The 26802-nt window shown below is 36.0% G+C and overlaps 1 protein-coding gene across 2 annotated transcripts in view; it reads right to left on the bottom strand.

The window, feature by feature from the left end:
- Positions 1–26802, bottom strand: part of LOC149529408 (cytochrome oxidase complex assembly protein) — a 97221-nt gene that overhangs the window by 5834 nt on the left and 64585 nt on the right. The window contains exon 4 of one of the 2 annotated variants that reach the window (XM_089808675.1): positions 20702–21397. The exons of the other annotated variant lie outside the window; for it this stretch is intronic. Within the exon in view, the coding sequence (XP_089664801.1) occupies positions 21246–21397 (152 nt within the window). The 3' untranslated portion in view covers positions 20702–21245. Of the gene's footprint in view, positions 1–20701; positions 21398–26802 lie in introns of those variants that run through there. 2 annotated transcript variants of the gene reach the window in all.

Below are 26802 nucleotides of genomic sequence, written 5' to 3'. Positions count from 1 at the left end.
GGGCCCTTCATGATGTGCATTGCGCTATAATAGTGCAGAAACGATCTCTCATCTCTTTTTTCAGTGCTCATTTACTAGACACATTTGGCACCTTTGCTGGGATGTTTGGAATCAATCTTTTTGGCATGTGCCTTCTTTTCACGAGTTTCTTGATCGATGGGTAAAGTTTCTATCAAAACTTATTTTCTTCAAGTTGCTTGGACTCTTGGCCGGTCTTTTAGCATCTAACATTTATGTTGGAGAGGAATTGTCAGATATTTCAAGATGTGTTGTTGAAGGCCCACCACCTGTTGTGGAAAATTATACACTCTATGAGAGAAACTATTTTGGCTAAATGTGATATGTCTAAAGCTATGGATCCTCGTGATGCTATTTATAATAATCGTCTTCATATTCCTTCTCAATGGAGCCCGCTCTTGAGGAATAGATGTAGACACCCTCTTCAGAAAATTAATAGGGTGGGGAGATGGAGTTTGCCTCCGGAGGATATTCTTAAAATCAACACAAATGGGTCCTCTTGGGGAGACCCAAGTCCTGTTGGCATTGGTGGAGTTGGTAGAGATAGTTTGGGAATTGATCAATTTATGTTTTCTATCTATAAAAGCCATCATACTAACAATTTGATGAAGGCAACTACTATTTTGTATGTTGTAGAGCATGCATGTGTTCATGGATGGAAAAGGATCATCTACGGGACAAATTCAAAAATGGTGGTGCATTTGTTGACTTGGCAGCATTCTAAGAATGGTTGTTGGCAGTTAGCTTTGGTTCTTATTCAGATTCTCGAGTTGTGTGCTTCTTTGGATTTCGTTACTTTTACTCACATTCCCAAGGAGTGGAATGGTGTTGCAGATTGTCTTGCAAAAAGGGCTACTAAACACATGCAAAATTAGAATATTATGGATAAGAGTCATTTACCTTTGGATTTGTCTCATCATTTTAGCCACTTGGTGGATATTGATAGGGTTGTTTGATACACTTGTTCTGTATTTTAGGTGATTTGAATAAATTCTAACCACTCTTTTATTGATAACTAGGAGATAATTTCCACAGCAAGTCAAATTGCGATATTGCTATCAGGATTTAACTGTGTGATTTTGAGTCAAACTCGTTGACCCATGTTTCATGAGTAGCGATTCAACATGAATCCATCTCTCATGAGAATAAATGGAACACTTAGCACTCATTGGATCTAGGTGATGCTCACAGGGGTGAAGCACCAAGACTTCCAATAAGTGCTAAGTGTTCCATTTATTCTTATGAGAGATGGATTCATTTACCTTTGAATTCATCTCATCATTTTAGCCACTTGGTGGATATTGATAGGGTTGTTTGATGCACTTGTTCTGTATTTTAGGTGATTTGAATAAATTCTGACCACTCTTTTATTGATAAGTAAGAGATAATTTCCACAGCAAGTCAAATTGTGATATTGCTATCAGGATTTAACTGTGTGATTTTGAGTCAAACTCATTGACCCATGTTTCATAAGTAGTGATTCAACATGAATACATCTCTTATGAGAATAAATGGAACACTTAGCACTCATTGGATCTAGGGGATGCTCACAGGGGTGAAGCACCAGGACTTCCAATGAGTGCTAAGTGTTCCATTTATTCTCATGAGAGATGGATTCATTTACCTTTGGATTCGTCTCATCATTTTAGCCACTTGGTGGATATTGATAGGGTTGTTTGATGCACTTGTTCTATATTTCAGGTGATTTGAATAAATTCTAACCACTCTTTTATTGATAAGTAGGAGATAATTTCCACAACAAGTCAAATTGCGATATTGCTATCAAGATTGAGCATCACCTAGATCCAATGAGTGCTAAGCGTTCCATTTATTCTCATGAGAGATGGATTCATGTGGAACCACTACTCATGAAACATGGGTCAATGAGTTTGACTCAAAATCACAGTTAAATCCTGATAGCAATATCACACTCTTTTATTATCAATATTCAATAAGATTATAAACCATATCATATACATCTATATTCACAAATCCAATGCAAATCAAAAAATCAACACAATTACAAAAAAAATATAGTTAATGATTCAATGTTCATCAATCTAAATCATAATCATATGGATTCACAAAAAAATCCTCATCAACTCAAACTGCTGCAAGTTCAAGATCGTTTAGACTGAAAATGGTTCAACTTGTGCTAAGTGTACCATGTGTCATGATGTTATCAACATCATCATCCGTGAATGTAGTAAGATCTTGAATTGTTGCATCCAAATTTGCATACTCAAGTTCTACATCCCAAAGCTTGGGTAACCTATCCTTGTAGTGATCCTTAATAACTTGACAAAAGCCACAATTTGGTATGAATGCAAACAAGGTGTTCAGCTTTTTTTGAGCCCAACTGGTTACGCTTCATTGAGTGGAGAAAGGAGTATGTACTCTAATTCCGTTCAGCAACAGCAAAACTTGCAACTTAGACAATGTTTACAAAATTAAAGCAAAACATAAAAATAAAAAACAATTTAAAGAATTGTAGAATACAAGTGGTAAACAAAACAAAAAAAAATCTACATTTTGATTGCTAGAGGTTTTAGATGCTTAACTGGTTGACTAGAGAGATACCACCATGTGTGAGCTCCCATGTCACATTGGTCCTTTATTGCAATTGGACTAAGTTTTTCTCTTGAAGTAAATAAGCCAAATTCTGTCTTAACTTTTTTGTGATTATTATCATCCTGGAAGAGTATTGCAAAAGCTTTGTAGCACCCACTAGCAACTTCTTCATCCGCATCATGCTACTCTCTCACTCTATCTAGCATAGCAAATACTTCCTCGTTATAGTACCTTGGAGATAAGGCATATGCAAAGGAGGTGCAATGGGGTAGTCATCTTTTCCCAATGATGATGATTTGATTGTTTCTAGTTGATTGCATAAGGCTTCACATTATGTGGGGTCATTCTCACGTATTAGTGTAGAAAGTTTTACCTTCTCTACCATTGTGTCTGTGTCATCATAAACATCTCTCAAACAAGGTTGATATGTATCAACAAAGCAAAGCATTATCATAATATGGTTTGTGAAATGTAATACAAATTGCACACGAACGCACCAACTATCATCCTAGATCAATGCCTTGACCTTTTGTGCCCTCTCTAAATTAGAAGACTTCCAAATACCTCACTAGCTAGAAATAACCATTTGGCTCCATTTCCCTTGCACCTTGACAAGTCTTCTCACTACAATAGTATGAGAAGAAAATCGAGTTTCAGCTCACTAAGTTAACAATAACAATGTCAATAAATATTAAGAAAAATTATATACAATTTGATAATTGAACATGACATTAAATTTATTCAAATTAAATAAATAAATTACAATTTACCTTCAACAACTCCAATTTGGAGAATGGTTTGAATATCGATTGTGACATGTGATGGTTTGTTACAAACATTTGTATCTCCTCCCCCTCTTGGTAAATTTGCTTCACCCAATCTATTTGAGTACCAATTTGTTGCATGACCACATTTAGGGAGTCTACAGTGCATGGTGTCCAAAAAATATGGTCATAACATCACTCAACCAAAGCACCTACACCACTACAAATTTTGCCATTGTTTATAATCACTTAGACCACATTCTCACTACCCACCATCTCTATGGCCTCAATGATGATTTTGGAAAAGAACTATGAATCTTTCACTTCCACTTCACAATCAATTGCTTTTAAAAACATTGCCCCTTGGGGTGACACTGCAATCACAACAGTTTTTCTTATCTTTATATCCATCAAAAACAATAGGAACACACGAAGTTTTCCATGAATTTTTGATTGGCTAAATAACTTTCTCGACACAAGCCTTCTCTTTTTGCAATAGAGTGGCATGCACCTTTTCATAACCAGGACTTGTGTAATCGGTGGGTGTTTTATTTATGGTTGACACCATTTCCTTCCAATATGGTGATCTCACCAAGTTGAAAGGAAGACCATTGGCATAGAGGCAACATGCGATGGCTTGATCAGCAAGCTCTCTTGCCTCCATTTTGAATGTGGTGTCCAATGGACCTCTTTTGTGGGTAGTAGTTTCTACTTCTTCCTCTTCCACTCTTGATACAGGTGTTAGAAACAATAGTTCACCAAAATAACTGAGAGGGGGCAGGGGGGTGAATCAGTTATCCAATAATTAAAATATTTATCAACCTTAAACAATCTTATCCATTCAACCAAAGTAAACAATAACCATAACAAGATGCACATAGACAATTACACCAGATATGTTAACTAGGGAAACCCTTGATCAAAGGGAAAATCCCGGTGGGAATGATGCCCACAAGATGATGTACTAATATAAATATTCCTTGTTAGCGGATGGACCTTGTTAAGAGTCTATTACAACATTTAGTACATAAGAGTCCTTGTTAGGAGACTTTGAATCCCTATTAGGAAATTCCACCCCTATTAGGAGCTATGCCAACTCTATATGGAGTTGTAGAAGACAAAAGGACTCACTGTCCAAACAGCTTCTAGGGCAAAACTACTAAACTCACTATCCAATTGATCTCTCAACTATTCCTTACAGAATAATTGTGTGTATTGTACTTAAAACGTATTTCCTCTATCCTGTCAACCGGACCAATCACTGTCAAACCTTGTAAACTAGGTTACGAACCTCGGATCTAAGTATCCAACTTCGGATCAAACAATAAAACCTCGGTAATGAAGTCTCCTTCACTTCCGCTCTGCACTGCTCAACTTTGCATTCCGCTCTTCATGCTGCTTACAATTACTTCATCTATCTCATCTATGATAAAGGAACATGTCCTTCCTTTATACCAAATCCATAAAACAATTCCCTAAGTCGGATATTACACCTTCTCAATTAATTATAATAGAACCACATTAAGAACACATTACACTTAGAGATAACATTAATCTTTTACCTTGCAACCTGAATAACTTTTCGTACACGTATCATTATGAGGAGCGAGCTTGTCCACGTCATCATCAATATGTCTTCTTCACATCTTTAACTTCAACTTCTCAGAATAAAAACTCTGCTAAGAGATATAACAAGTTTACCAGAACATGCCTCTGTAAACTCTATCTCAGAACAGTCTTCACCGAAACTTGCATAACTTCTTCCAGACTTAATATCTTATGCTTCCGAGGTTAGTCGCATATACTAGACACTTAGTAGTATCTCTCTTTAACCTCCACTGAAAGTACTCAATGATCTGTCCATACCAACTCGATCACTCCGCAATTTTCTTCTATCAGATACCATAGAAAACTGTTATGTTGACATCAATGATGGAATATCATCAGCATTCATGCTTCCAACAATCTCCCCCTATGGCATTGATGGCAACATAGATGAAAAACATCTAGTTCCAAAAATACCAATTGCAAAAGATTGTTAACCTTTCTTTTCAAATCCTCTTTATCAATCATTCTCCCATGTTGTACTTCTCCCAAACTATTTTCTTCTCCCTCCAATGTACTCAAATTGTTTTTCATGCAGTACTTCTCCCCCATTGACATCAATGTCAAAGGTTTCAGCAACCATCAAACTCTCCAACAATTGATTCTTACTTAGCTCAAGTGTCCAAAGACACTGTTCAAAAACAACATCCAACAACATGAAGCAACAACATGAAGCATCAGCATTCAGTCCAAACAAACAACGGTGCTCTGTTACATTGGACTGATGCATTCTTGCATCTTCTACTCTAATGTAGGAAGGGGCATAACCCCTAGCATACCTCGCAACTACTCAAAAGTCTCTTTAGAAAGAGGCTTAGTGAAAATATCTACAATCTACTCTTTAGTGCTCACATACTCCAATCTAATTTCCTTTTCTGCAACTTTCTCTCTCAACATGTGATACTTGATAGAAATGTGCTTGGTCTTAGAATGCAATACTGGATTCTTAGACATATTTACTGTGCTTGTATTGTCATAATGTATGACAACAGGTTCACTGAATTCTATCCTTATATCCTTCAGCATCTGCTTCATCCAAACAACTTGATTACAATTGTTTGCTGCTACAACATATTTTGCTTCTGTTGTACTTTGTGAGGTACAATCATGCTTCTTGCTTAGCCAAAAAACCAATCTTCCTCCAAGAAAGAAGGCTCCACTGGTGCTCTTTCTGTCATCCATACTGCCTGCCCAATCAGCATCAGTATAAGCACATAAAATAAAATCATTAGATTTATCATACCACAATCCGAACTCTGGTGTTCCTTTCAAGTATCTAAATATCCTTTTGACTGCTACATAATGTGCTTCTCTAGGATCAGCTTGAAATCTTGCAACAATTCCAACTACATTTGCTATATCCGGCCTTGTGTGAGTCAGATATTGCAATCCTCCAATCATAGATTTGTACTTCTACTCAACAATAGGTGTCTCATCCCTAGTAGATAACTTGTGTCAAGTTACCATAGGTGTTCTAGCAGGTTTACATGTTTCCAAACCAAACCGTTTCAATAAATTTTTCAAATATTTAGTCTGAGAAATAAGGATTCCTTCTTTATCCTGTACAATCTGTAATTTTAGAAAATATTTCATTTCTCTTATCATACTCATTTCAAATTCCTTCTTCATTTCGTCTACAAACTTGTCACTTTCATCATCATTTCCTCCAAATATGATATCATCAACAAATACTACCAAGATCATCAATCCATCATCAATTTCTTTCCAATAAAGATTGTTATCTGCCATACCTTTGCTATTTCCAAGCTTTGTCAAATGCTTGTCCAACCTTGCATACCAGGTTATGGGTGCTTGCTTCAAGCCATGCTTTCTTCAATCTGCATATTATGTCCTTGTCATCTGTTACAGGACAACCTTCAGACTGTTCTATGTATACCTCTTCTTCAAGTTCTCCGTTTAGAAATGTTGACTTGACATCCATCTGATATACTTTGAATTTCTTATATACAACTTATGCTAAGAATAACCTTACTGCTTCAATTCTAGCCACAGGAGCATAGGTTTCATCATAGTCTATTCCTTCTTGCTATGAGTAACCTTTACATACCAATCTTGCCTTGTTCCTTACAACTTCACCTTGTTTATTCATCTTGTTCCTGAATACTCATTTAGTTCCCATCACATTCTTATCTATTGGTCTAGGGACCAATTCCCATGTCTCATTCTTTACTAATTGATCCAATTCCTCTTTCATAGCTTGCTTCCAATAGTCATCTTTACATGCTTCATCTGCATTCTTAGGTTCAACTCGAGATATCAAACATAGTTTTTCATTGATTATGCTTCTTGTCATTACACCTTTATCTCTACTTCCGATGATCTACTCGGGTGGATGATTCTTTGTCATATTCTTACCCGAAGTAGGAGTTGTTATCTCAACTCTTGGCTCTGCTGAAAATTCTGAGCTTTGTTCCTACCTTAGCTCTCCTTCATTCTATAAATCATTGTTAGTCTCAAGGAATACTTCATAATTCTTTGGTTTAGTAACAACATCATCATCTAAATTGTAATCAACTACTCTTTCTAGTTTTTTTAATCCTCTTAGGACATCTAGTTGAGAAATGAACAAATTCTTTACATGTCCAACAAACAAAAAATTTCATACCTTTTCGTTCTCTGTTCATAAGTAGATCAATACCTTTCTTTAAGTCTTCTTCGGATCTAGATCTATCTTTGCTTGAGCTTCTGTTCTTTTGTATACAACAGAAGGATTCTGGATCTGAAAACTTAATGCTATGTTCTTTACACAAATATGATAACTCACCAAGAATTTCCAACATCCAGGTGTCAAAATTTCCTTTGTCAAATGTAGGAATATCTTTCTTGAATATGCTTGCCATGGATCTCCCAAAGTTGTTAAACTTTATCTTCAAGGACCTGATGCGCTGATACCAATTGTTAGAAACAACAGTCCACCAAGATAACTAAGAGGGGGGGGGAGTGTGAATCAGTTATCCAATAATTAAAACATTTATCAACCTTAAACAATCTTATCCATTCAACCAATGTAAACAATAACCATAACAAGATACACATAGACAATTACACCAGATATGTTAACTAGGGAAACCCTTGATCAAACGGAAAACCTCAGTGGGAATGATGCTCACAAGATGATGTACTAATATAAATATTCCTTGTTAGAGGATGGACTCTGTTAAGAGTCTATTACAACAATTAGTACATATGAGTCCCTGTTAGGAGACTTTGAATCCTGGTTAGGAGATTCCAATCCTATTAGGAGTTGTGTCAACACTGTTAAGAGTTGCAGAACAGAAGGACTCGCTGTCCAAATAGCTTCTGGGGAAAGACCACTGAACTCACTGTCCAACTGATCTCTCAACTATTTCTTGCAGAATAATTGTGTGCATTGTACTTAAAACTTTTTTCCTCTATCCTGTCAACTGGACCAATCACTGTTAGACCTTGTAGACCAAGTCATGAACCTCGGATCCAAGTATCCAACTTTGGATCGCACAATAAAACCTCGACGATGAAGTTTCCTTCGCTTCCGCTCTGCACTGCTCAACTTCGCATTCTGCTCATCATGCTGCTTACAATTACTTCATCTATCTCATCTATGATAAAGGAAAATGTCTTTTTAAACCGAATCCACAAAACGATTCCCTGAGTCGGTTGTTACACCTTCTCAATTAATTATTATAAGACCACATTAAGAACACGTTACACTTAGCAATAACATTAATCTTTTGCCTTGCAACTTGAATAACCTCCCATACCCGTATCATTATGACGAGCAAGCTTGTCCACATCATCATCACCATGTCTTCTTCACATCTTTAACTTCGGCTTCTCAGAATAATAACTCTGCTAAGAGATATAACAAGTTTACCAGAACATGCCTTTGTAAACTCTATCTCAGAACAATCTTCACTGAAGCTTGCATAACTTCTTCCAGACTTAATATCTTATGCTTCTAAAGTTAGCTGCATATACTAGACACTTAGTAGTATCTCTCTTTAACCTCGCTACTGAATGTACTCAACGATCTGTTTGTACCAACTTGATCTTTCCGTTGTTCTTCTATCGGATACCACAAAAAACTGCTATGTTGACATCAATGACAAACACAGTCATAAATGCAACATATCATCATGATAATGATCTAATCATGTTTCTACAATACTCCCCCATAGGAATATCATCAGCATTCATGCTTCTAACAACAGGTACTTCCAAGAATGGATGTTTGTAGGATACAATCGGTTCAATAGGCTTTTGCATTGTTTCTCTTCAGGATAGAGGTTGATAAAAACTTCTTTTTTTAATCTTTTAACTAGATTATCAGCAACTTTTTGTTCATTTGTACATTAGACATCCACTTCCCTTCTATGCCTTTGCACATTGCCATTCCATTGCCAACAGGGGGTTATAGGACATAATAACCCAGCCAAAATAAACTTGGACAAAATAACCCGAGCACAATAACCCAAAGACCAAATAAGCCAAAATAACCTGTGGTCAGAATAACCCATGGACATAATAATCCAAGCCATATATTTGTCTATTTTATTCTCTTGGAAACCTTGTTCATTTTTTCTACTTTGATGAATTTTTGGACTAGGCTATGTGATGCTTGAAGCAATTTACTAAATCTTCAGTCATCCTTCAATTGTATTATTAATTTTTGGAAGATTATCTTGAATAGTTGAATAGAAATTCCAAATTGATTGTCTCTTGCCCCTTGTAGTAAGTATGTCAATCTATGTGTCTTCAAAATAATCAATAGAGTCTTGTAGTATTTAAAAATAATTCACACCATTACTCTTATGAAAAAGAAACTCTTCCCTCTATTGGAAATTGTATTATTACAGGTCTTTCAAGGCTATTTTACATATATATATGGTCTTAAAATGACCTAATTACCATCTATGGTGTCGTACAATTCCTTCTTTTATCTAATTCCTTTTACATGATCCAAATTCTAACATTCTAGTTTATTTTATCATTTATAGTTTACAAGCTTGATCTAAAATGACCACGGGTTATTTTGTCCACAAGTTACTTTGTCCATTGCTTATTATGACCCTGGGTTATTTTGTCCTTGGGTTATTATGGCGGGGTTATTGTGTCTAGGGTTATTTTGATCGGGTTTTTATGTCTGCATACCCAACAAGGCCCATAAAATAAAGTTTGACCTAAGAATATGAGCTATTGCCTTTGTTACTTTGACAATAATTACACTTCCAAAGATATGAGTCACCTCTTGAAACCTGTGAGATTCTTGTGGTATGTCTCCACCATAGTTGGCATAATTGCCAAAAAATCGGTGAGTTTCAAGTAATCACCAAGTTTTTGGGACCGGTGAGTTTTTCCCATATTTACTCACGACTTTGTAGGCGAAAAAATCACCAAGTCAAGTAATCGCCGATTTTTCACAAAAAACTCAGTTTTTTTTTTTAATGTTTAGGCAAAAAGCTTATATATATTATATAAAATAGAAAATTACACTATGCTAGTAGAGCTGGGTAATGATGTATTTACTTCTAGTTTGACACAAACTATTTATTATTTTGCTTCCCGCCATTAGCATTCCACATGAGAATGTGATTTTGTTCTCACTATGTATTTATATATATCTAGAGTTTGCTTGCTTCTTTTTTGTTCTCATTAATTAACTCATTGCATGCATGTTATCATTGAATTTTCCTAAGAAAATGAATTTTTAATTAAATTTAAGCAATTATTTAGGTTCCCCAATTTTCCCCGAGTTTTTTTAAAACACTAGCCGAGTTTTTCCCAAAAACTTTTTGGGGCTTGGCAAGTTGTTGCCGAGTGAGAATTTTCCAACTATGGTCTCCCCAACGGAGATCCTACATCAATTTTGATACTATCGACTATTTGCCCTCCCATTGAATTTTGACTACCGATGGTGGCCATTTTTGCACAATACAATCTAATTTCTTGCTATAATAAGAAACTTAAAAAAAAGTTAAATTAGAAAAGAACTATGAACATCAAGCATACAAGTGCAAAAAAATGATACAAAATTACTAAAATTGAAAAAAATCTTCGCAAGCTTGAAAAAATGCATCAAGATCTTTAAAAAAATCATTAAAGGACTCAAGAATGGAATCAAATGCTTAAAACTCCGTTGTGGAAGCTATATCTCTTGCCCCACAAAAGATCCTCTTCCAAAATAATCACTTTTCCTTCAAAATGCCAAAATGGAGACCAGAAGAGAGACTAGCTATAAACAAAATGAGATAAATAGTTGAATGGCCTCTTTTAGGGTTGTTTTAGGGTTTAGGAGTAGAAATAAAAAATTAAAAAAATCTTATTTCACAAGTTAAAATAAAAATGAAGTGGGAAAAACTCATTAAAATTTTGTTTTTCTTGGCTTGGGCATCCGAAGGAGCCCAAATGCTTTGTGGGTGCCTGTCAAAAGCCATCCCAAGCATCCCGATTTGCAAGGATGCCTCCCTGTACATCTAGGTTCCTGGGATGCACATCTTGCTGGCTTCCAAATTAGATCAATAGCTTGGTTTAAAACCATAACACATGGATTGAACATCCAAAATGAGTAGTTATCTTTCTTATGAAAAGAATTGTTTAAATTGTAAACCCGAGCACATATACTTGAAACGGGTCTGCAAAGTATATGCACTGTAAAACTTTCTAAGTTATTCTATTGTTGCAAAATAGAAAAATAACAATGCTGAAAATAAATAAAAGTACATAGTAATGGCTGCAGGAAACTGCAAGAAATTACATAGTAATGGATGTAGGAACTATGCATTACCAACTAATTAACATCCACAACTTTCTATATCCTTTTCTTGATTACAATTTCAAATATCTAACAACCATCTAACATGTGTCTTGTCATTCCTTTAAACAAGGAAGAAACTTATTCCAAAACAATTACTAAGAAGGAGAGTCCTATTACAACTTGTCTTCTTGGCTGATTGAAAAAAGAGTGTGTTTGGACTCGTCTATGACAAAGCTGATTTGTTGGAGATTTGTTGGTCTTCATAAATACAATGCAAATCTTATCCAACCTCTTTTGAAGTTGTAGCTTGAATTGCAATAAATAAAAGAAGTTTGACTAAGACTGCTGATTTTGTATTCCACTTTCTCAGCAGTCCACTTCAAACGTATGGTTCTTTATTGTTGTGAAATAGATTAAAACCCTTTAACCAGATTATGCTCATCCTTTTTAGCTTTCTTTCCAAATCATTTTGAAAACTTGGATTTCATTAGGAAAAGTGGAAGATATGGTCATTTCACTAAAACTGGGTTTTTGTTGCCTTTAAACTCACCATCTTTTACTCAGTCAACTTTCAATCAGTGTCGCTCATGAAATATTTTGAAAAGGGTTTGTGTGCCTTGTTGTCATCTTTCAAATCATTAAGAATTGAGTGAGATATGACCATTTTACTAAAACTGACTTTTTGACTTTTTTTTGCATTTCCAACCACTATTAAATATTGACAAGTGTCAACTTGCTTCTCCTTCTTTCCAGCTGCATGAGTGACTCAAATATCTCACAAACAACTTATTAATCATCTCAAGATAATTATTTCTCAATAATAACCATTCATCATAATAAATCATCACAATTTAGCATTAACTAGCTACACATAAATATTAATCAAAATTTATTAATCATAGTTAATGCTTCATAAATCAAGTTAATGTATGGAAATGACCTGGGAATATATTACAATCATGATGTAAAGTGTTATAATAAATAAATATAAATATGACAATCTATAGGATCATCATTCCACGCAGCTGAAATCTTGACTGTCTTCAAGCAGGGGATAGGCAATAGTTAGACATGAAAGCTATTAGCATGAAATTTTATGACAACTTCAAAACTTCATAGAACATGTCATGCATGTATTTGATCATTAAAACAAATGATTACATTTGACATGACTATGATTCATTTTCTTCTTCTCTATTGATTGTGTCCTTGAATCTTCTTATCATTGTTTTATGTCATCTTCAATGCTCACGTAGTCCTACCTTCTTCCCTTTGTTATCATTCTTATTTTTGATTCAATCACCAAGAATGTCAAAGGTAGTATAAAAATATATATTCAAGGTCAGCCTCCCATGGTCTATGACAATAACACAACACACACATGTTCCTCCCAGCTTGAAGGTTATTTGTACTCAAATAACAATGTATATATAAGGGCAACAAAATAAATCACTTTTGACGCATATAGTTACAATAATGATTATTGAAAAACAAAATGATATGCATAGATAAATCAATTACCAAAAATGATAAATATTACAAATAAATAGAAATCATCAATATGGTACCATTTGTGTTGTTGTGAGAAGCTTCAAACTTCATAAATAGCTGAAAGTACAAGTCTCTTCATTGTTGAATATTCAGGTCCCTCTAAGAGTGTTGCATATTTAATATCAGCAAATATAGATGTCCTCATACTTTGTGCAAACTTTCTTTTAAATCACATAGTGGTTTCTGCAAAATGATTGTCCAGCCACATGGTAGTGGCTACATGACTGACTTTGAAAACCAAATACTAGTGGTTGTGGGATTGGCTGTTAAAATCAGACAGGAGTGGTTGCAGACAACAGTTACAGCAAGAAACCTGTAGTAAAAACTCTATCCATACAATGACTTATAATACAACTTTGGATGTCTATTTTCTATGGAAACAAAAATTGATGAGACCAACTAAACACCATCACTGAATAGAAATTCTTGACACAATTAAGACTTAACTACTCAATGCAACTTTTGGAAATATATGCAAAGACTCTCTATCAAAATCAGAAACTTGACTCACTTAGATAGTTAGACCCTTGGAAAAATGATTTAAAAGGTGAGCAACCAACTAGAAATGAACTCCAAAATAGTCATTAAGACAAGAAGAACTAGGAAACAAGCTAAACTAGACAACTACTAACTCTAAGACATTGTGTAACAACCAAAGTAACAAGAATCGGAACCAGATTGGAATCGGCAAGGCCGAATCAAATCGTGAATCGGCCATGAATCGGAATCGAATCACCTGAATTGCTGTGATTCTTGGAACTATGATAACAACACTTACTAAATGAAAACCTATCCTAACCTACACTAACCAGTAAACGTGACCAGCTCAAATAAAACCATTACCTGATTCTTTGAAATATCTTCCTCTTCTCAAAATCTTCCAATGCTTATTAGTAATTAGAAATAGTTACAACATTGGCAAAAGATTAATAAACAGAAACACTTTTGTAAAGATATTAACAAACTTACTCATTAGTTCATGTTAATAATACATTACATTGTATTGAAGTGCATAAGTAAGGTGAAATATTTCTTCTTTACTTGCAGTTGCATATTTATGTTTCTTCAGTTGTAACCTCTTGCTTTTCTGCAAACATAGCTTGTGGTGATTTCTTTGCATCCATATGAACAAAATGTCTAATAGGACACCCTCATGAAAGAACAAATTTTGAACCCTCCTTGTTGGCTTTTTGTAAATGAGTTGCTTCTTTATCGCTTGCTTTTCTTCTAAAGACCAATTTATGTGACTGATTTGATGAAAGTAAAAACATTTATGCACCGTCTTCATGATGCTCATAATTTCTCTCCACAACAGATGTTGGTTTAGCATCTAAGGTTGAGACAAAACTCTTCTAAATCATCCCAAAACTAGTCTTCTTCAATATCTTCTTTACTTTTATGCATAGGAAGATTGATTTATGTTTACCATATGGGTAAATGAATCAATGCACACAGACAATAGATAAGAACAGCAGAACTCCTTGTATTATTCGCATATGCCAAAGACATTACATTATGCTTCTAATGATGATTACAATGATCCCGGAGGGTGTATAAATACTTTCCGAAGAACCTTCCAGAAGGGGTCTATCGGCTACATACAACATGTCGGCTACATAACAAGAACCTTCCCGAAGGGGCATTTACCGACGACATACACCCTGTCAGCTACACAATGTTTACCGACGACATCATCCCCCCAAAAAAGAAAAGTCGTCTCTAGACGACAACACAACAAAACTCAAAACAATTACAAAATATCTGAGACAAATTAACAAACGAAATTCATTGACTGACTAACTACAACAAGATAGATCTGCCTCATCACTTTCACATTCATCTTGTGCCTGCACCAAACTGGTCTCCAACCCACGTTGCATCTGTAGCCTTGGCTAACACAATACTGTCTCCCTAGTCAAGCTAACCTGGATAGTCACCCATGTCGCTTTATCTGCTTCCAACTCTGGGTACCCTAAGCCATGTGTCGTTGAACTACCTTCAACTAGATGATCAGCTCCTCCCGAGCTCTCTATACATCCACCAAGACAACTTCACATCCAAACACCTACTCCGACTGCCTCAAAGCGTAACATCCCTCTCGAAAGGCTTGCTCCAGTGCTCTCTCCACCTCTGGTATGCAACCACTCTATGCTTGCAGCACTATTTTATATCGCTGTATGGCAAACTTTATTGATGCCTCCAAGAAGTACGGTGCCTCCAGGAAAGTACGATGACTCCAGGAATGTCTATGCCTCAGAGAATGTACGTGCCTCCAGGAATGTACGATGCCTCCAAGAATATACGATGCCTCCAAGAATGTCTGTGCCTCCAGGAATGTATGGTGCCTCCAGGAACGGTGCCTCTAGGAATGATGCCTCCAGGAACGATGCCTGTTCCATGTCACCTCTGTGGCCCATTGTGCCTGCAATCGTCATTCATCAAGTTTATTTAAGTTACACGATCTCTCCCTCAGGTTTTCCATATCACCCAATTTGTTCTAGATACTCGGTACCATGAATTTCGTCGGCTGCCACTCCTTGCCATCAATAACTGTATTCTTGATTTTAGAACTTTCACTCTATACTGCTGAAGTTTTTATTAAACCCTTCCTCTTTGTTTCCTATGTAGACCGTATGATGTGTTTTCCTTGCTACCGACTCCTTTCTACTATATCCCTAGTTCGACATAACATTTTCTTTCTGCGTGGTCATTCGGTGGAATCTTTCCTTTTTTTTGGGTTCATACTGTATGTTCTTCCCTTCAGCTTCAGTCCTAACCGCCTTTCCTTCTTTTGCTTCTCTGTATTCCTTTGGACATTTATTTCTCTCTTCTTTCTCACCTTCGTCGACCCTTAACATATTACAACTCTAAAAGAGCTCGTAATCTTCCATCTGCCAGTGGAAAAAGCCGTTCAAGGAGTCTAGGTCATCCTCATTTGACCCTCCTTCTAGTCTCAATACTCCCTCTTCATCAAGTTTCATTCTCGTCATCCTCCCCACCTTCACCTTCGGAATCCAACGACACTGCCTCCTCACCTACCATTTGTGTGTGTAAATCAATAATGAATCGTCGTCCCCTACTTTCCATTGATAGTGTATTCTTCTTCCAGTCATGCTTGACCTTTGCTTGCACGAGCCATCCACGGCCCAGAATAGCATCGTACCCTCTCCTCTTCAACGGGATGACAACGAAGTCGAGCAGGAATGGTTGTATTCCAATCGTCACTGGTTTGCCATCAAGACGCCGAGAGGTTTAATGTCGTGTTGGTCCGCTATTAACAACTGGAATGTAGGTGGCCACAACGTCGGCTGTCCCAACTTCTTCCAAGTGTCCTCCGATAACACATTCACACCGGACCCTTCGTCCACAATTGTCTGTCAAAACAGTTCCCAGAATCCCTATCTCAACTACCACCAAATGTCGTCTGAATGTGAGGGCTAGCAACATCGAGTCCTCCATACGTGTTCCATTTTCCTTCTCCCTTCCTTGTTCTCCTAATAATTTAGCAGAGAGAGCGATATTCGTGAGTGTCGATCGAAGTTGAGGCATTATGAGCAACAAATCATTTATCTTGACTCGTACTTCAGTTTGTAATATTTGTCGTACGATGTTCTGTTTCGTGCAATTTCTTGCTGAGGAGTAGTGTCCTTCAAGTGTGCTTTGTCTGCCTGCGTCGTCTTCTCAATTTTCGCTTGTGTTTCCTCCAATCTCTTATTTTCCTTTGTTGGGTCGGGATACAGTTTTGCTTGCTTCCGTGTGATTGCCAGAACCTCCTCTTCCTCTGTCCCGATGGTGATCAGATTCACTCCTGATTTCAAGCACTTGGCATCTTCATGATCTTCTGGACTGCACCATCTGCATAACAACTTTGGTGCGCTTGCCATTGTACAGTCGCAAGCAAAGTGGCCCCACAAATTGCATGCTCGGCATTGAACCATCAGTCATCCATTCGCATCAACTGAATTCGACTGCAGCTCCCATTATTATTGCCATTGTTGTTGTTTTGCCCTCGTCTATTATTTATGTACCCTCTCGAGGTGGCACCCTCCATACTGGTGTTTCCGCTCCCTCCTGACACAGAAGCCTTCTGTGTCAAGAACACTTGTTGAGGTCCTCTTGTTTTCATATTGAAGGGGCATTCCTTTGTGGAATGTCTCATGATCTGGCAGATCTCGCAGAACTAGTTCTTCGGACAGGATCCCTTCATATGGCCTTCTATCTTGCAGTTTGTGCACCATAGCTCATTTCCCTTGGTCTCCTTCTGCATGTTCTTAAATTCTTTCATCATTCAGATCATATCCTTTTGGAGGGCTCGGACCTTCTTGCTGTCTTTTTCGTCATCGCTGCTCTCTTCTTCAAAAGACACGTCATCATCGGAATCGGATGAGCTACTCTTCTTCTTTTTTGTCTTCTGCTCACTTTCTAAGTTCATTGCTCAATTATATGCTTCAGTGTAGGACGATGGCGGCACAATCTTCATCTTCTTCCGCAACTTCGGGTGTAGTCCTTCAACGAACCATCTCTTTTGCAACCCATCAGCCAGCTTATTTTCCATTTTATTTATCGTCTTTTAACTTCCTAGCGTATACTCGAACTGTTTCATTTTTCCACTATTTTGTATTGTATATCTCAGCTACAATCTCATTGTTGTCGCACAACAGTTGAAATTCGGTGGTAAACTCCTTTGTAATGCTGTCCCAATTGGTTAATTTTGGGGGATCTGTATCGGCAAACCAATCGATTGCTACCCCTCTTAGGGTTGCCGAAATTTGTCGAACCCATTCATTTGTATCGGTTATGCCATTCGCCCTCCAAATTGTTTCGCATGTTTTACAATGTCAAATTGGATCAGCTGCTCCATCACCATCAAATTCTGGCAATTTTTCCTTTGGTCCTGCCATTATTACTAGATGTTGTGTAGGGGCATTGTTCGGCACTGCGATACTGATGTTCTGGACTCTGGTACCGACGCTTTGTAATCCAACACCAACGCTCTGCACTCCAGCACCAACGCTTTGTATTCCGGCACCAACGCTTTGCTCTCTGGTACCAACGCTATGTATCCCAACACCAACACTTTGTATTCTGGCACCAATGCTTTGTATTTCGACAGCTGTGCTTTTTGGTGAAGAAGGGTCTCCGTTAAGCAAAATTGTCCATTCTGGAAGTGTATCGCAAATGAAGAGTTCACTCCACGCTCATGCTCCCTCGGCACTCTGACCCATGAGAGTTGATTCTTTTCCGTCTGGATTCTCTTCCCTCGGCGAACACAGATTCAAAAATTCGTCCCTTCTTCCACCAATTCCACCTGTTGTCAAGTCTCCTCCAACAATTCCTCAACGCTTTGGTGTCCATCGGCAATCTTCTAAAACCTCCGTCTGCACTCAGCCTATTGTGCCAAAATTTTCCTTTTCTTGCGCAGTACGTATTCCATCTTTTCCCTTTATCTTATTTTGATCCTTGTTAAGCTGATTTGACATTAATCTTCATTCCTCCCTCTTCCAAGTTCATGGGGCAACGGCGCCAAATGTTTACCGTATGGGTAAATGAATCAATGCACACAGACAATAGATAAGAACAGCAGAACTCCTTATATTATTCGCATATGCCAAAGACATTACATTATACTTCTAATGATGATTACAATGATCCCAGAGGGTGTATAAATACTTTCCGAAAAACCTTCCCCAAGAGGTCTGTCGGCCACATAACAAGAACTTTCCCAAAGAGGCATTTACTGACGACATACACCCTGTCGGCTACACAATGTTTACCAACGACAATTTACACTTTATTGTAGCTCTCTTCTTTAAGTAGGAGTTTTGACTTGACATCACATTCATCTTGAGGAGCAACCTTGTGTGTGATAATTTCTTCATTTTGCAAAACAAGGTTGTCATCATTTGCCTCCTCATAAATCAGCACTTTGTGATCAATATGTGACCAAAATTTCTCTATGATGTTAGTGGAGAATGTCTTCGTTGATTTCCAAACTTGTTGCAAATGATGTTGACTCTTCATTCTTATTCTTCATGGATCTAAAATTCATATTTTGTTCACTTATAGTACTTCTACAAACTCTTCTAATCATAAGAGCTTTGAATAGAAACAAAGAATCTAGAAAATGACAAACAATTGCTAAAAACTCAGAAACTCTCATAGCTTGACCCATCCCCAGTAACGACGCCAAAATTGTTGGCTTCCCAATTACATCAATAGCTTGGTTTAAAAAACACAGCTCACGGTATGGAGATCAAAAATGAGTAGCTATCTTTCTTATGGAGACGAATCATTTAAATTGTCAACCAGAGGATGTATACTTGAAATAGGTTTGCAAAGTATATGCACCATAAAACTCTCTCAATTATTCTATCATGGCAATATAGAAAATATAACAATGCTGAAAATAAATCAAGTACAGAGTAATGGTTGCAGGAAACTGCAAGAAGCTACACAGTAACGATTGCAAGAACTGTGCATTACCAACTAATTAATGTCTACAACTTTCTATATCCTTTACTTGATTACAATTTCGAATATATAAGTTTATTAACTGTTTAACAACCATCTAACATGTGTCTCATCATTCCTTTAAACAAGGAATAGACTTATTCTAAAACAATGACTAAGAAGGAGAGTCCTATTACAACTTGTCTTCTTGGCTGATTGGAAAAAGAGTTTGTTTGGACTCTTTTATGACAAAGCTGATTTGTTGGAGATTTGTTGGACATTCATACACAATGGAAATCTTATCCAACCTCTTTTGAAATTGTAGCTTGAACTGCAATAAATAGAATTTTGACTAAGTCTGCTGATTTTGCATTCCACTTTCTTAGCAATCCAATTCAAACGCATGGTTCTCCTTCATTATTGTGAATTAGATCAAACCCTTTTATCAACTCATCCTTTTTAACTTTCCAAATCATTTTCAAAATCTGGATTACATTAAGAAACATGGAAGATGTGGCCATTTCACTAAAACTAGTTTTTTGTTGCCTTCAAACTCACTACCTTTTACCTTGTGAACTTCTGACCAGTGTTGCTCATGAACTATTCTGAAATAACTAAAACGGTCAAACGGGTTTGTGTGCCTATTTGTCATCTTTCCAAATCATTAAGATTAAGTGAGATACACCCATTTTACTGAAATTGACTTTTTGACTTTTTTTTGCATTTCCAACAATTGTTGAATATAAACAAGTGTCAACTTGCTTCTCCTTCTCTCCAGCTACATAAATGACTCAAATATCTCAGAAACAACTTGTTAATCATCTCAAGGTAATTATTATTCAATAATAACCATTTATCACAATAAATCATCACAATTAGCATTAAGTAGCTACACATACAAATGTTAATCAATAATCATTAATAATAGTTGATGTTTCATAAATCAAGTTAATGTATGGAAATAACTTGGTAATATATTACAATCATAGGGTAAATTGTTATAATAAATGAATATAAATATGACAATTTATAGGCTCATCACATCCAGTAGACACCCACCTCTAGATATGCTTCCACAGGCATTTGGATATGAAAATCCATAGCCAAGAAGCCCGCATCAGTAACTAAGCTTTTAACACCTAGAGCTACCAATTCTAATGTATCATTTTATCAAGTACTCATTTCCAAACAAAAATTTTCTCTGAGTAATTTCAGAGAATCTGCCAAGCACTACAAGTTTTCATTCAATAGAGTTCTCCCTTGAGATGAATATGGTTGTTAAAGGATTCACTTTGTACAAGTGTGCAACTTTCTAGAATCTACTAGTATCTAACCATTATGAGTAGAAGATTTATTATAATTTCATTAGTATCTGAAGGTATAAGTTTACAACAATAATGAACATCAAACTTTGATGACAGTTTGCAAATGTTCAGCTTCTGAGAGCAAACTATACAGAGGTTGCAAAACTGACTTCTTGAATGATCAATCAAGTGACCAAACAGTCTTGATATTGTTGTCTTTCCCCATATTTAGGAGTTAGATTTGTTGTTGTCACTAAACACCTCTGGTGCTGACCAGCCTTCTGGTGCCAATAAGTTTAGTGCCAATGTCATTCTTCGTGGCACAAAATTGCCTTCCTCCTCAACAACACCAGCTTTCTCATTTGGAAATGAAGACAAATCTGGCAACAAATAACATTTAGGTGGTACATTTATTTGAGAAGACTTTAGCTATGTTACTAGCCAAGGTTCATACACAAATTCAGAAAAAGCAAAATTGAGGGTAATGTTTGTTTAGGATTCATCCAAATAAAAATATATATAGATATCATTAATATTTACACCTATGCAGCCTAAAAATAGAAACCAACTTTAAACAGCCATAACATTCCTATATAATAAACCAAAAAAACCTAAATTACCAAGTTCAAGAGGTTTTGGGTTCATCATTTGCTTGTTTGTCTTCTTCACCGAGAATGATGACATTCTCTTTGTTTCTCCCGTAAATGATCTTTCCACTGAGGTTGCCGAGGTGAAGGTGCTTCATGCACCTCAAACCAATAAATCTGGCCCAGATAAATGTTTACTACAGAAGATTTTATTCTCAGCTTTGTTTTTATTTTCAACAAATTTGAGTGAAGGTAGACCCAAAGATAGCTTTAATAATCTCCTGAAGATAAATGTTCAACCATAGCCTTTCACAAATAGATATTTATTCCCCACTTATAAAATTTGAAGACATTCTTTAGTATCAATTGCATCGCTGTAAATTATATTTTGCACAATATCCTCAATTCCCTTATTGAATCAGACCTCTTAATTTCTTCTTTCCATAAGTTAGGACTCATTTTCCCTTTGAGCTTGTCCACTTAGGAGGTTTTGCTTAGGTCTGGGTTTTCAGGTGGCCTAAATGTTTGGAGTCTACATTTGTGAGAAAGGTAGTGTTTTCCATTGCATAGATTCCACTAAATTGTGTTGACCCATTTCTTGGATGACTATTCATGAAGATCCTTGGAAGTCGAGGTCGTTTTTCTTATATTTATCATCTAGTTTGGATACATACTTGACTCAGAAGTTTAATCATGTATTGTGTCTTAACGCCTTAATCTTGCAAATGTTATACTTTTCACACTTAATCAATTGCTTTGAGTCATTGTGATTTCTTGCATAAGTTATGGCTAGTGAAAACCTTCATCATCACTGTAATTCCCAAACCCACTATGAGCTTCATCGCTTATAAGTATGTTACAGAAAAATGAAGTGAGAAGGGAAAAACATCAAAGAAATTGCCTTTGGGAGCATGCAAATATATCCACTAAGTCTATGAATGCCCTGTTTGGAAATCCAAGAGCTTGCCAATTCTCCAATAGGATTCCACAATCAGTTCTAGCCAACAAACAAGAATCACCTTGATTCCCCTACACTTTAGGCTCCGCTACACCCAGGCAGGTAGACCTTCGCCTCAAATGCTGACTACCTAGTTCAAAGCTTTTCTATAGCGAATTTAAGCGTTGCGAGTTCTCCATTTAGCAAGGTCTTCAAACTTGATCAAAATGAAATTAAATCCTAAGTGCTTAAAATGGTTGAATGTTTTCTATAATATTTGTCAATAATGGATTTGATGCTTGTAAGAAGGACGATATAGATTTTTTGACTTCAATAATAAAAAGACCAGTGCCTCTACTCATCCGAGCAACAAAGTCAACTACAATGAAGATTATCACATACAACTTTATAAAGTTCTATGCACTTAAACTATAAACAATTTAAGAATCAAGATGCGACGGATCAAGTATATATACGAAATTTTGAACTAGAACAAATTGCACTTTAACTCCTAAGGTAGGGAGACAAACTGGATGTAGACACGGAAACAATTCACTATTTCACTATATCTATAATGATTGAGTTTAAAATGCCATAAATGACCTAATCCACTTATCTGAAATTTAACATTGCTTACGGAATTTTAAAATGATTATAAAGGACGAATCAACTGCAGTTTAAATCTCCATGCCTTCAAATAAACAAAAAGCAAAAAAACTTGTATTTATCATTAATATATAATAAATAAATTTATATTACAAACTCATCTTTAAGCTTGTTATCCCTCCTTACAAAAATATATCTCATTTCTAAATGCTTCTCCAAATATGTCTTGTGTCTCTTTTTCTATTACTCAAGACTCCTGACTTTATTTATATACCCCTGACTTTATTTATATACCAACATTTTAAAAGAATGTGACCTTTTAAATTAAAAAGTCACTCTTCAAATATTAATCGCATCATTTCAAATGAATTGCAACACTAATAACTATAAACACCCCCTCATTTAACTGCACAGGCTCTTAATCATCTTTACCGAACTTAGCAAATTAAAACATTTTATAACTCTCTGCTCGAAATAATCTTTCTTCGAATATTTACTTTCTTTGCACATCCTATAGGGAGGATAATGCCATGACAATTCATTATATGATTTGCTAGGCCAAGGTGCATCTAATCACATTATCACTTTTCAACAAATCAACACACTATTTTTAATAATCTTGACAGCAGAACTTTGACATCTTTGACAATAATTTCCTCAATTGTCCAATATTTTACAAATGGAGGCCCATAATTTGCAAGAAATTGGGCTCCATCATGCCCAACCAACAATGGAGCAATATTCGTGAGAATTAAAGCAACAACCTCGTTATAGCTATGGATACTTGACTGGTAACAAGGAAATGTCCACAATGCCTTGAAGTTAAGATATCTGTATAGCTTGATATGGCTGATTCCAAGAGTCCTAATGATCTTGTGAGATGGAACTAATACATTTGCACATAGTTAGGTAGTCATGGATAAAGGTGTTCTAATCCAATATTTAATTCTCCTAACCTTTTAAGCGTGATTACTCTCTTCATGATGGCATGGAAAAAATAAAAAATAAACAAGGATTATGGGTTCAGATAGAATATTTATTCAAACATTTCACTCGGGAGTTGCCAAATAATATGACATTTTCATACATCACCCAATTGCAAATGAGGAGCCCTTACATTTTTGCCAACTTCCTCATTTTCTTTTGAGTTCTTGGTGGTTTGGTGTGATTTCCCAATGTTTCAAATGTTTGTATGGGCATTTATGATTTATGTTGAAACTGAAATCAAGAGGTATTTGCCTTTAATGTTTTTGTCCTATAGACCATGAGAGAGGAAATTTTTGTGATAAAGGGTAAGTTTTGTGACTAAGGCAACAAAAATTTATAGACCCCCTCTAAAATGCGCTTAACCTCTCAAGCGCAACGAAATGATAAAAAATATGGTGAAATTACTTCTCCCATGCTCAAGTCTTCTCATGGTTGCAACTTCACCATGTGCAAGGATTTCCCTTCAATCCCAAAATCTTTGCCTATGTCTAGAATGCACCCAAGGTTGAAATGGCATAAAAAAATAGGTTTGAACCCACAAAGTGCTATTTTTTAAACAAAAGAGGGGTGTGGCACATGAAATTCAAAGCATAAATAATATTTTAGTAACGTGTGGGGTCCACTGAAAGGAGAAATCAGATTCTCTCCGAAGAATGGAAACCTGAAAAATAGTTTGGAAAGTATTGAATGAGTTGCTTAAAATTACTCTGGTGCCAACATGGCAGCAAAAAGGATTCTCTATTTAGGGTGTACGTTATTTCATTTCTCGCACCATAGGTTAAAGAATACAAATCAAGAGCTTGTGCTTGGAAGGAGAGTCAAATTTGGAGTGAGCTTAAAAGTCGAGGAGTTTTTTTTCTTTTGAGGTTCAAGATCATTTCGAGTTTGGAATGCAAGACACAGAACTATTTCACAATAGATTTCAATTTCCTTGACTCAATTCTAATGTTGGGCATCGTGTTTTGCAAGAAGTTGAATGGAAAAATCAAATGTGGCAAGCATGTCAAGGAAAGCTCAAATCAAGAGTGATCTCAAAGTATTTCTCCTAGAGTCTTAGATCATGTTACAGTGGAAAGAAATCAGTGACACCAATTTGGGAACTTTCGATTTGAATGAATTTGGAAGAAGAATGTTTGGCTATGTAGAACATCATCCATCAGTTTTAGCGATGAAGATTGCCCAAAATAGAATTGTGTGAGTGGCTTGTTTCTCTCCTACTCTCTAGTGCCCAAAATTGATTGTTCAATGTCAAAGTATTACAATTCTGAGCAAAGATCAATTTTGGCATCTGATGGAAAGCTATAGGCAAATCTCATTGTGGAATCAATTGTCAAAGCATTTGAGATTATCATTTCAAGGTGTACAAAACAAAGGGCACGGCATTGAGGTTGTTACATCCCTTCCTTGTGAACCATTTTTTTAAAATAACTATTATTATTAATAATTATTTCATGTGAAATGTGATGTAGAATGGTCATGTGACTTTCAGTTATTTGGTTTCATAAAATATGATCACAAATAATTGATCTACATTTGTATTATTTTGTTAAGGAATTATTATTTATACGATGATATAAATTCCACAAGCGGAATATTTGGAAAGAAGCATAATGGATTTCATTATGAATGACTTATCTATATTTTGAATTTGTTAATAAATTATTTTATAATGACGATGGTATCCAATCCTTCCTTGTAGGCGAATGTTGGAGCCCATCCCACAAGCGGGAGCAGAGAATCATCAGCGTAAGGGATGTGAATGCACAATTAAGGTTCAGAAATTCCATCCAAGAAGGAACCCATAACTGATTAATCAATCATTAGGTTTGGAAAGGAAGTTGTCATGGATATGTCTAGGAGGTTATCTCTTCTCTTCTAGTTTTAATTAAGAATCCTGGTTTGATAATTAATTAAAATTTATCTTCCAATCATCACCTGTCAATTTAAAGGAACAACCATGGAAACTCTTCGTTTTTTCTGGGGGTGGAGGTGGGCAGGGTGTTACCTATACGTGCATAGCTAAGTTCCTGAATAGTGAGACTTTTCAAGGCGATTCTAGGTACAAAACATAACAGAATTGGATTCTGAAATGAATCTTCTGCGGGTTCACATCTGAGATTTGTGTTTTTAAATGCCAAAATGTTTACTGATTCTAGTTTGATCTTTTAGATACTTTTAAGACATGTACTGCTGATTAGCGAACTCTGAACTTATCTATTATAAGATTCTGGCATGATCTTTTCAATATAAAAACTCAATTTATATTAGAATGATATGTTTTAAAATTTGTAATTTGTAATGGTTTGGTTTGCATATGTACAGTATATGACATTCTAAACTTAATTCTATCTTTTAGTTGCATATATACATAGACACACACACACACACACGTATGAATGTATCCAAACTGTACCTAACCCCCAACAACCACCCCCCCCCCCACCCAAAAAAAAAATGTTGTGTCTGTGTTTCGTACCCGCGTATGTGTACCCATTACCATTCCCGATTTGGCAACAGCAAAAAACTAAACAGATGCAATTAAATATATATATATATATATATAGGTCCTATAATAATCTCTTATTTAAGGACTTGTAGACACTAAAAAATGGTCAATTCCTATCGCTCCCTTTTTTAGCATGTCTTCTATATTGCATATATGATTTTC

The sequence above is a fragment of the Cupressus sempervirens genome, chromosome 11 (genome assembly GCF_028749045.1).
Source record: "Cupressus sempervirens isolate cs-2001-9-10 chromosome 11, ASM2874904v1, whole genome shotgun sequence".
Taxonomy (NCBI): domain Eukaryota; kingdom Viridiplantae; phylum Streptophyta; class Pinopsida; order Cupressales; family Cupressaceae; genus Cupressus; species Cupressus sempervirens.
This window is presented reverse-complemented; position numbering and strand designations above follow the sequence as displayed.